Below are 11,340 nucleotides of genomic sequence, written 5' to 3'. Positions count from 1 at the left end.
ACTTTCTATACGCAGTCTTGTCTCCTTATCTCTCTCTTTCTCTTTCCCTCTTTTTGACCCCCTTCACCTAGTATTTACGCCACTGTTTACACCGGTCCACCCACACGATGAGAGATTCTCCTAACAGTATCAGTATAGTCATACGGACGATGTCCAAATGTAATTCTACTTCAAAATCAGTTGCTTTGAAACATCAGATAGAGAGATCTCTCCATAATCAAGATCGTCTATTGGTTAAAGTAGAAATTTCTTGTCCATCACAGACTCGAATCGATGAGCGAGAATTTAACGAAGCTACGGATCTTTCGTGCAACAATGTTTGTTGAATGTACAATTTTAAATTTGTGTGAAAAGGAAAAAAACATATAAAAAACAATATAGGCAACATTTAATGTCAAATAGGAAAGGATAGTCAGATAAATGTAGATTATTAATATCAATTATTAGGAAACAGAATAGATTTGCGTTTTCTTGTTTCTCCGTAGCTCGAGTCCGTTGCGCCTCCGGTAGAGCTGTCGATCTTCGATCATTCTGAAGCTTCTAAAAGATTCAAAGCTTCGACGAAAAAACGAACTTCCGATTTTCGGTAAGGCGGAGCTCCGAAGGTTTGTTTTCAAAAGCCGTAATCTTCGAAATGCCGAAGCTTCGAAGCTCCGATATATTCGAAATTCGAATAACGAAGCCTCGATCCTCAGAGATTTGAAATTCTAATGTCAAAACGCGTAAAAAAAAACCGTTAGCCATACGATTCTTATCGGTGGCACAAATCAAAATCGGTCGGTCTATCTTGACCTATAAATAAAATAATAATTAATCTTTCAAGAAAATCTGAGTCGTCCACACCCACTTATCCGCATCGTCCGTAAGAAGCGCGAAGTTGGGAGGTCTTTCTTGTTTTCTTTTACTGTACTATGTCCTTGAAGAGGAGAGACTTGTGCGGAAATGAAGAGATCAGGCAGCACGAAAGATCTCATCGAGGCCGGCGATCGAGGTCAGGTTTTAGACGCGCGCATGACGTCAAGGTCTAAATGGACGGTACCGTTGTACCGTTCAGGACACGATCGAGAGGAAAGGGAAGGACGTGTGCTGTAGCAAGTCGCGATCTCTTCGTATGTTTCTTCCTCATTTGCGAAGCCTGCATCGGCACAAGCTATCCGTAGCCATCCGCAGATGTACTGTACTGACCCACTCTCACTCTCACCTTTCTCTTTCCCTCCGTATATCTCTTCACATTTTCTCCTCGCAAGAGCATATTCGCGCATATGAAGATGAGAGGAGCGCCTCTCGAAAGAATTTCGTTATCGTCCGCACGCACGTTTGACGTACGCTATCTTGATGTTATCAATACTTTCGGTACATTGTTGCATCGCGATGAGAGATGCGTTCTCGTCTTCCGTCGTTTCGTTTCTCTTTTCTTTTCATTTTTTTTTTCCTACCTTCGCCACCCGATGCGGCGAACATGTCAGACGGCAGAACCGTCGGGCAATTCGTGATAAGCAATTTGTGTACACGCGCAAGCGGATAATAGCATTTGCAATTGGATTAGATCACGTGCTAATTGTTAGCGAATTGATTAATTACTTCGCGTAGCTAGAGACGCGCATCTGAAAGCGCATCGTCGTCAGTCGACCACGACCTAAGATGAAGAGTGCACTGCCTCTGATGGTTTTGCTTCACCTGTGTTGGAATTCTCTCCCGGAAGTATGCCCCACGAGGTAAATGACATCGTCGTACTCGTTTAAAAGTCATTTTCGCGCCATTACGCATCAACGACGAGTCGACGACGCGTTTCGTCGCGGCGCTTTTATCGCTTTCGACGATTTTCGAGGAAAAACGTCTGTGAATAATTCCGCATCGAGGAAAAGGGAGTGGAGTCTGAAATGACTGGTGGTTTCGATATATTTCCGTCATTTTGCTCTCACAAATAAGCTCAAATAAGCTGTACAAATTTCCGGATGCACAGAGAAATAGATTTCTTCGGACTTAATATATCCACTGAAACAGAGAAGCTCTTTAATATTTTCCAAGCATGGTTTCCACACCGCGATAAGAAGAATGTAATTTCGTTTAAACAATTTGCATTTTCTATTTCTTTCTCCGCGTTCAATACGTCGAGAATTTGCGATGCGTCACTAGTTATATATGTAATGACATTATAACTGCAAAGAGTTATTAGAAAAGATTTTTTTACACGTTTCGTGTGAACAAGTGCTGTGGAAATTTGAAAGAAAATGAGCACTTGGACAACAACGAACGAATATATTTAGTTGACGCTGAAGGATAAGATAATTTAAATAATGGTAAAACACAGGATCTCTCTCGTAGTTTGTTCAACGAGGATGTCAACAATTGCACTGTGACGTCAAGACTAATTCTACCCGAGCATTATGTGAAAGGTAATCACACTTACAGAGGGAAAACTTATTTTTTCTAATATAACAAACAATAAGATAAATAGTAAGAAAATGAAACAATTCGCAGAGATTAGACCACCGTCAGCAAAAGGTGCGCCTGTAGTGGTAAATTTTAACATCTTAGTAGTTGACATTAATTCAATCAATGTCGAAGATATGGATTTCCGGTAAGCTGAAGTACATCTGGAAGAGAGGTCTGAGTGTAAAATTGAATCGAAATTGCCAAATACGCGATTTTTTTTCCACACGGAATATAAAATTTAGTCACGTGAGGTATACGTGCGCGTTAAAAGTCACAAACGTATAAATTTATCAGTGTAGACATGTTCGTCAGTCAGAGTTGGATGGAATCTCGACTGAACATGCCTCAGGACATGTTCGAGGAGGACGACGACTACGTTATACTCCCACCAGAATTTTTCGACAATCTTTGGCAACCGGACCCGTATTTCCTGAATTCCAAAGTATCCGGTGAGCATATACGGCAAAGTAACGCAACGTCCAATTTCTAGTGGGAACTATAAAATTAACGATTTTTTTTCAGAGATCGCGACCTTAAACCATAAGTTCTCTCTGGTCACGTTATATCGGAATAAAACTGTTAAATATTCCGCGCGAATTAACGCGATTGTCGCCTGTCAAATGGAGTTTCAGTTGTATCCGATGGACATTCAGATCTGCCCGATTTACATAGAGAGCTGTAAGTAAGTGAGTGCAAAAGTGAAAGATGTAATTGAAAAGATACCTCATTCATCTTAATGGTTCAATTATAAATCACACGTATATTATCGGTGAAATGTTACTTTACATATTCGACTGTAATAATTTGTTGTTTCCAAATAGATAGACATTTTTGCAATATGATAATGTTTCGGGATCTCTGCAAAATTGAAACGGTGTAATTAAGTATCGACAAATGCTCAGACAAACTGTCATTCGTCGTTAACAGGAGAGCATTTTTACAGCAAAATTTATCGCTACATTTACTTTATAGAAATTAGCAACATACTCGCTTTACGGGATTCATCGTCTTCCTGCAACTTGAAATATGTGATTAACTTCGGAATTAGGTATTTCACGATTTATATTTTCAAATTGACACGTCTTGTTTCTCGTTCGCGAGAAATCGGGAAAAGTGGGCGGTGTTCCAAAGTACAAATTCTTCCTACATAACAATAAGTGTGTGAATCTTTAAACTTGGCAAATCGCTTTATCTGTTGCAATAAGCCGAGTTACCTGTTGCAGTTTCCTACAACAGAAAGAAGCTACGCTTAAAATGGGGCAAGGGTGGTGTCACGGTGAATCCCGAGCTAAAATTGTTGCAATACGACATCGGGAAGCCTGCGGTGCTCGAGGAGACCATAGATTACATGCTGGAGAAAAACGGTACGGCATACCTGCGCAATTGAAATTTAATTATCGCTTACTATTTAATTCAACTTTAAGAAATTCAATCACGATCATTGGACTCATGTAGCGTAAACGTAGTGTGTTATTGAAATGTCTTATATGATCGTTATATTAATTATTCTCCAACAAAAGTGATATTTAATTAGCGTGATAATATAACAGTATCTTTCATTGTAATGCTATGTAATACATCGCATCATATTCACGCTGGATTCAGAAAATTTGAGAAAGCGCGACGATTCGTCCTGATAAATTCAGAGTTAAATTAAGAGTTAAATTAAGAGTGAGAGAGAGAGAGACAGCGAGATCCGAAAGGGTTATTCTTGCAGGAAATTTTTCGAGACTGGTCGTCTTCTTTCGCTTCGAGAGACAGATCGGTCACCACTTAATACAAACTTTCGCACCGTCGACGCTGGTAGTGATGCTCTCTTGGTTCAGCTTCTGGCTGGGCTTGGATGCGATTCCTGGTCGAGTGGCTCTTCTGGTCACGAGCATGCTTACTCTGGTAACGATGTTCACCGGCCTTAAGAGCGACATCCCACCAGTGGCGTATATTAAGGTAAGTTTGCACACGTACTCCAACGTTGTAATGATTTTACCATGCGTGTCGAACGTCTTTTCTACCTTTGTGTAAGTACCTACTTTTCCTTTGACACGAAGCTTCACACGCACTGCTCGCATAGGCGTTGGACGTGTGGATGGCCGGCTGTATGATGTTTGTATTCGCGGCTCTGGGTGAATTCGTCGTGGTCAAAGTGCTCGACTTGCGACACGTCGAAAATGACTCCCAGAGCTCCGTAGAATCCCGCTCGTTCTCGGTTCGTATCCAATTAAATAAGTTATTAATATAAATTATTTATATAAATTAAAAAAAAATGTGTATTAGGTTTGTGACATAGATTTTAAGATTGCGTTTACACGGATAACTTTCATCATTTAAATTAACTTTTAGGATTTTAAGCGGACAATATACATTATCTGTACAACGCAGAAGCTTGCAGCAACATTTCTGCAGCAATGTTGACAATGTTGTAGCAATGTTGCTGCAAGCTTCTGTACTGTATGGGAATACTTATTTTCCTTTTTTATCAGAATGAAATAAAGTTCGTCAAATTCACTATTGATTTTTCGTGGCATTATAAAATGTTAAAATTGTGCCGTAATATTGTGCCAGTACACACATTTCCAAATAATTCATACTTCACACTTCACACTTAGTATTATCTGACACATATGAGCTAATATTTTACACTTAACAATATACATATGAAAAAGATTGTTAAATATTACTTCATGGATACATCGCACTTTCGTAAGAATATTCGTTTACATAGCTAAACGCTGCGTCATTTTAACGTCAGTGCTCTTGAGTGATCTAAATGGAATCTAATGTTTTAAATGAATGTAACTATTGATAGTTTCAAGCAGTGGTTTTAGCATAAATGCAAATTCTATATATAACTTCTCCCACACTTCGTTCCATATTTATACTCTTTCCCCCAATATATCTCACGATATTGTGTCACAATCAGCAGACCTTTCGAGAAATGCATTGTGTAAATTTTATCTCGATTTTATTTGACTTTCAGCGATTAATAGCGATGGAGGAGAGACAAAACTTCTGGGACAATGAGTATACATATGCAACTAAACCGAGAAACAAGAAAACCAGTCGATATTTACTGCCAGCAATGTGGCTGAATAATGGGTGCCAGGTAATGCAATCATCGCGTAAGACGCGCTCTCAGAAGATCGATTGTTACAGCAGAATCGTATTTCCGATACTCTTTCTGCTTTTTGTCGTCATATATTGGCTGATAGCGTTGTTAAAAAAGGCACCATGATAAACGAGACACGTCCTACTTACAAACTATCGTCATTGACAAATTTCACACGTATTACATTGTAATCGAAATTTCCGCGAATTTGCATATGTAGGAAAATAAAATGTTTTTTTTTCTCTCAACATTTGTCTATATTTTCTAAACATTCGTCCGAGGAAGGTTCGCTCCACTTGCAATCTTCGGAACGACGATCTTTTTCTTCCTCACTTTCATCAGTCATGTCATCATCTGACTCTACCGATAACTGCATCGGCCGTTTCAGTTCTTCCATCTTCAGTATATAATTTAACGTGTATTGGTTAAAATCGCATCTGCAAATAGATATATTAATAATTTTCGATGTTTAACCTTGAGCAGCACATATATAGTTCGGAATATACACAGTAAAACCAACATTTTACTCAGATCGTCGTATTTCTTTTGCATATTCTTCTGCAACATCAATAAGACTGGCGTCTGAAGCGCGATATTGATGTGTGATCCACGTTTCGTCAGGATTGTTTCTATCCAGAGCAAATAAAAATGTATGTGTCTGGTGGATTCCAATTCGGACGCTATAAATTTTAACAGCTTCTCTATGTAAACATCCGATATATTCGTCGTCGTTAAGCCGACTGTAATAGTAAAAAGGTGAAATGAATATTCATCGCATGTAAGATTATCAATGAAATCATCATCAGAGTGTTTCTCAATGTGCGAACTATGAATATTAATATGTTATAAATGTATGAACTTACTGTTTTGGTATGGAACAGCTTCTAGAACTTGTTGTGTCAATAACTTCTCGTTTAATTTCAACGCCATTATCAATGCTGGAAGAATACCATTGCAGGTTATGCTTATCGTTCAGTCGCGTAATTATTGTTGTTATTGTTATTAATCCTGACCATCCAATAAAAAATGATACCTTTCGCGTAGTCTTGCTTTTCAAGCATTTCTTTCACAGTGTCTGGCGTAACTCCAAGTTCCAACTCGAAGGGATCAAATATCAATCCAATATCCAAGGAGTATATTAATAAACCTTCCGTTGTCGCTGCAGCCCATGCTTGCCCTATTTTACAAAATTAATGCCAATTAAACTGAGAGACGTACGTTTGTAAAATGTATTGTAACGGCTATAACACAGGATATACTTACACATACTTACTAACTAAATTACGATATTAGTAAATAATGTTATACATTCTTACCTGTAGGAGAGAACTGTAAACAGAGTACTCTCACTTCTGGTTTGATCTTTCTGCTTGCCTTATCACCGGTCCTAACACCCGGTAAATGCAACGATATATTTCCACTCTCGCGATGCTCAAGCAAAGCCATGTTTCCAAATTGAGACATGTATCTTCGGTTTATAACATCCTGTTTTTGGGGAAAAAGAGACAGTACGTAAAATTAAGAGCTGAAAATAAGAATGGACCGATCACTTTTGTTGCAACATCGGATACTTACATCCACGCCATCCAGAGATCTGTTCTGAGTGACCTCGTATTTCTTCAGCAACGTGCACACTTCAACGTTATAAATGCATACGTTTTTCGAGCGGCCACCGGCTAATATGCATATACCATCGGCCGAGTAGCTTAAAGTGGTGAAAGCTCTGAAAAGTAACAGAATAAAATATCAAGTTAAGATCCAATAACATATTACAATATTCCCAGCGCTCCGATAGACTTGAATTACTTACTTTCCCTGCAAATTCTTTTTCGCCGTAATGAGATCGGTTTTCGATCTACCAGCGCCTAAGTCATTTCTGCCCTCGATGTAAGCCGTTTGGCTGCCCGTTTTACAATCGAAAAACGTAATCTGCCCGTCCAACGTGGAAACCGCGACTTCGCGCCCGTTTGGTTTGTAAGCTACGCACAACGCTTCGGAAGTTAACCGTATAGTTTCATGGGCAGAACCATGCTCAATGGCGTTCCACAGTTTCAGTGTTTTGTCCCAGGATACAGATGCCAATTCTGTACTGGCAATAGTGGGATCGAATGCCAAACTCGAAACGGGCCCTTCATGACCGGTGAGTATCTGAAATTTATAGCGGATATTTGTAGAAAAAGCGCATTCGGTGCAGCCTCAAATCACACTTTGATTTGCTATTCAGATTGTTAATGTTACACACACCTCCAAGAGACTCCCGAGTTTCATGCTCCACAAGTACACGTCAAAGAAATCCTGGCCACCCGCTGCGAGAAACTCGTCACTTCTGTCGATCGCCATACAGGAAAATTGCACCGGTCGCGGCGAAGTGAGAGTGCGAAAATTTCTGTACCTCACTAGATCGTACGCGCGAACGGTCCCATCTAGTGAAGCGGACGCGACGAATTTACGATTGTGACTGAAAAGAACGCTCGATATCGACGAGGTGTGCTCGTGGAACGTGAGCGTGCAAAATCCAGTCACTGTGTTCCACAATTTCATTTTTCCATCGTCGCTGCCGGTCACGATGTACTGGCCGTCCGGGCTGTACGCTAAACAGTTCATGTTGGTTCGGTGTCCTTGCTGTTTCAATGCGTACGTCTCGCTCTGCCACTCCCAAACTAACAATTGGCCAGCGTAAGAGCATCCTAAAGCTATCCAGTCGCCGGTAGAATTTATCGCAATTGACGAAATACGCTGTCGGGAAATACTGTAAGGCGAAATCGGTGGTTATATGTAATTCAGTAGTGTAAATTGAGCGCGAGCGATATAAAATGAGTGGAGTCTATTATATTAATTATACATATATATATAAAATTTACATATACATGTGTGTATATATTTATATATATATATATAACATTAAATAATAAATATAATTAAATAAAGATTGCATCATATCAATTATCTTGTTCGAGAGTAAAATATACGGTACCTCAATGAATGAATCATGTTGACGTCGGGCATTTCGTATAAATAAAATGAACCATTGTTGAATCCAACGACCAATATACGAGTATCTCGATGATAAGCAGCTGCGGTAAGTTTTACATCCTTGGTATGCTTTCGAGGTTCATCCGACAAATAATGACGCGCCAATTTCTTGAAACCTAACCTTCTGACCTCGACAGCTCCGTCAGCAGTATTTTCTTCTACAGTATCTTGTCCTACAGCTTCCCCTTCTACATCATTATCTTGTAGCAAACGCTCTAATAAAATAAATATTCTTTTAAACAAAATAAAGTACTTACTATTATTCTAGTTGTCTTTATATAAATTATTAAATGTATATATATTAGATTGGAGAACCTTGTAAAATGAAAATTATAGGGAAATTCCCCACCTGATTCTATTAAGCTATCTTCTAAGGTACGGGCCTTTGGATTCTCTATAGCTTTTTTTGTATCAACGTCATCTTCACTGTCGCTATCTACAGGCTTTCTCTTTTTTATACGTGGTTTCCAGTCAACTAAATCATCCGGGTCAATTGTGCACTCCCAGATACAAATTCGTCCGTTTCTGTAAATGTACACGTTTATACAAAACCTGCCTAATACATATAATATTCAAAATCAAAATCGACATATTGCCGCCCTTAAATATAATAGAAATATTTTAAACTCTCACTCACTTGCTAATAGTATATAAGTCATAATTTTTATTCTCAAAGAAACATCCTACGATCACATCAGAATGGCAGCCCAATGTAATTGACCTAAAATTCGCCCATTTTTGTAAACTATAGATTTTTATTGTAGTATCCTTGGAACCAACCGCTAATAGTTTCGAGTCAAAAGACCAACTGAGGCAGGTTGTTTCAGCAGTAGATCCATGAAAAAAATGTGCCATAACAAATGGATTATAATCTCCACTTTGTAAACAGGGTGCATTAAAGACGAAAACTATAATATAAAAAAAATAAGTAATATTGAATAATAATTACAAATATAATTTCATATATGATAAATTGTATTCGTCATATGTGTGATAAATCACAAGATTGTGTTTATAAATAAATAAAAATAGACAAGTACCACCGCCTCCTTTGCAAACTGCAAAATATTTCCCATCTGGGGAAAATTTTACACGCTTTGGACGTCCCTTGAATCTATATTTGTGTAAAATAATCTTGCTCATCAGACTTATTATATGAGTTTCGCCATCTGCACAAATATGTAAGCATTCCTTTATAAATTACACAAATGTTTCTAAAAATATGTATGTAACAAAAAAATCTTACCTTCATTGATTGCAACCAATATACTACCATTTGGTGATATATCAATAGTAACATAATTATATCTGCTTTCCACAGGAAGTGTCATAGATTTATTACTGAAAGAAAAATTATTATTAAATATGTAACATTTTATAACAAATGATTCTATGGAAATCAGGAGAACAGAGAGAGAGAGAGAGAGAAAGAAATATAATTAAACTTTAAGTATGTAATATACAAAGCTTGGTAAAATTTGTAATAAATGCAAGTATAGTTTTTCTCATAAATATAAATAAAAAATATAAATAAAAAATATAAAATGAATTTTTTTTCATATACAGGTTTCATTAAAAAAAAAAAATAAATATATAATAAAAAATATAATTAATATTAACACAATCTCTAATATGATGCACAGATTTCTTAGTAGAGACCGATATCATATACATGTAAAAGGATACATTATATAAAATATTTACTTATTTAATCTATTTTGTATACAAGTATAAACACGTATTAAATATGGTTAAAGATATAGATAGAGTACACTATAGTGAACGACTTTCAATCGAAACATAATAGTAAATGTATCAATACTAGTATATTTTATTTACTTACTTTTTCAAGTCATAAATTGTAATTCTATTGCCCACAGGACTAATAACCGATGATCCATCTGGAGAAAAGAGTAGATCCCCCTTACGATAAACTGTACCAAGTAAATTACTGAACTGTAACAGAAATTAAAAATGATCACTATATGTATAAAAATATTTTTTTGTTTCTGACACGTACACATACAAAAAATTCTCTCCAATAGTATAAAAGTTTTTATTAAGTATGTTTTTCTTCATTCAATGTTAAATACAATGTGCTCAACAACAATATAAACAGAATTAGGTTAGATTAAGTTAAATCAAGATGATATTAGATGCACAAAGCATAACTTTTAGAATAGCGGAGAAAAATGAAATATGCAATTATTAATAAGCATTCACCTTGTACGAGAATTTCATTTTCCTTGTAACAATTTAAAATATTTTACAAGACACTTAACACGCAAAAACACGTTGCGCGTGTTACACACTCGGTCACAGAATGGTAGCAACAGTTTTTATTTCTCATATTTCAGAACACACCCTATGAATTGACAATCATGCGCAGTAGGAGATATGAAAGCTGTCAAATTACATATACAAAGTGTAGATATAAAGATAAATAATAGAGCAATATATTGATTACACACGCTTTAATACAAGAAAATTAAAACTAAAAAATTATGATTATATTTATAAATTATATCACATTTTCTCATGTTAAATACGCGTAATTCCATAGCGTCATTTTTATGAAAGTTATAGCTTGAATTTTACCTATGTTTTATTACAATGGAAGCATTTCTGACCAGCCCTTGAGTCATATTACTTAAAAAATAGAAATTATGTCCGGCTCCATCGTTTATTCATATCACGACCTTAGTTTCTCGTTAGATATAGTAGCGACTCGTAGCGGAGATTCTGGAACTAAATTACAGAAATAA

General features: G+C 36.9%; 2 protein-coding genes across 2 annotated transcripts; one reads left to right on the top strand and one right to left on the bottom strand.

Annotated features, from left to right (window-relative positions):
• Window positions 1–1,642: 1,642 nt before the first annotated feature.
• LOC106746640 (glycine receptor subunit alpha-2) lies at window positions 1,643–5,694 on the top strand. Its single transcript, XM_014623435.1, has 9 exons — window positions 1,643–1,715; window positions 2,326–2,396; window positions 2,482–2,581; window positions 2,731–2,885; window positions 2,959–3,114; window positions 3,660–3,800; window positions 4,154–4,383; window positions 4,508–4,642; window positions 5,414–5,694. Exons 1-9 carry the CDS (start codon window positions 1,663–1,665, stop codon window positions 5,666–5,668), a joined length of 1,296 nt encoding a protein of 431 aa, XP_014478921.1. The 5' UTR covers window positions 1,643–1,662; the 3' UTR covers window positions 5,669–5,694.
• On the bottom strand, window positions 5,686–10,891 carry LOC106746639 (periodic tryptophan protein 2 homolog). Its single transcript, XM_014623434.1, has 15 exons — window positions 10,799–10,891; window positions 10,419–10,531; window positions 9,822–9,916; window positions 9,616–9,744; window positions 9,213–9,483; window positions 8,925–9,100; window positions 8,517–8,790; window positions 7,787–8,291; window positions 7,353–7,690; window positions 7,118–7,265; window positions 6,859–7,027; window positions 6,576–6,719; window positions 6,406–6,480; window positions 6,063–6,282; window positions 5,686–5,979 (listed from the first exon to the last, which is right to left on the bottom strand). Exons 1-15 carry the CDS (start codon window positions 10,814–10,816, stop codon window positions 5,787–5,789), a joined length of 2,868 nt encoding a protein of 955 aa, XP_014478920.1. The 5' UTR covers window positions 10,817–10,891; the 3' UTR covers window positions 5,686–5,786.
• Between the last annotated feature and the right edge of the window lie 449 nt (window positions 10,892–11,340).

Source organism: Dinoponera quadriceps, unplaced genomic scaffold (genome assembly GCF_001313825.1).
Source record: "Dinoponera quadriceps isolate SergipeBrazil2010 unplaced genomic scaffold, ASM131382v1 scaffold2076, whole genome shotgun sequence".
NCBI classification, from domain to species: Eukaryota; Metazoa; Arthropoda; class Insecta; order Hymenoptera; family Formicidae; genus Dinoponera; species Dinoponera quadriceps.
This window is presented reverse-complemented; position numbering and strand designations above follow the sequence as displayed.

Excerpts from the sequence above, each read along its gene's own strand:
- LOC106746640 (XM_014623435.1), top strand. The coding sequence starts at position 1,663 with ATGGTTTTGCTTCACCTGTGTTGGAATTCTCTCCCGGAAGTATGCCCC. Across the intron at positions 1,716-2,325 it reads CCGGAAGTATGCCCCACGAG|TTTGTTCAACGAGGATGTCA; the intron begins GTAAATGACATC and ends TCTCTCTCGTAG. Across the intron at positions 2,886-2,958 it reads CCTGAATTCCAAAGTATCCG|AGATCGCGACCTTAAACCAT; the intron begins GTGAGCATATAC and ends ATTTTTTTTCAG.
- LOC106746639 (XM_014623434.1), bottom strand. Across the intron at positions 7,691-7,786 it reads AACTCGGGAGTCTCTTGGAG|ATACTCACCGGTCATGAAGG; the intron begins GTGTGTGTAACA and ends TATAAATTTCAG. Across the intron at positions 6,283-6,405 it reads AGCTGTTCCATACCAAAACA|TCGGCTTAACGACGACGAAT; the intron begins GTAAGTTCATAC and ends TTACTATTACAG.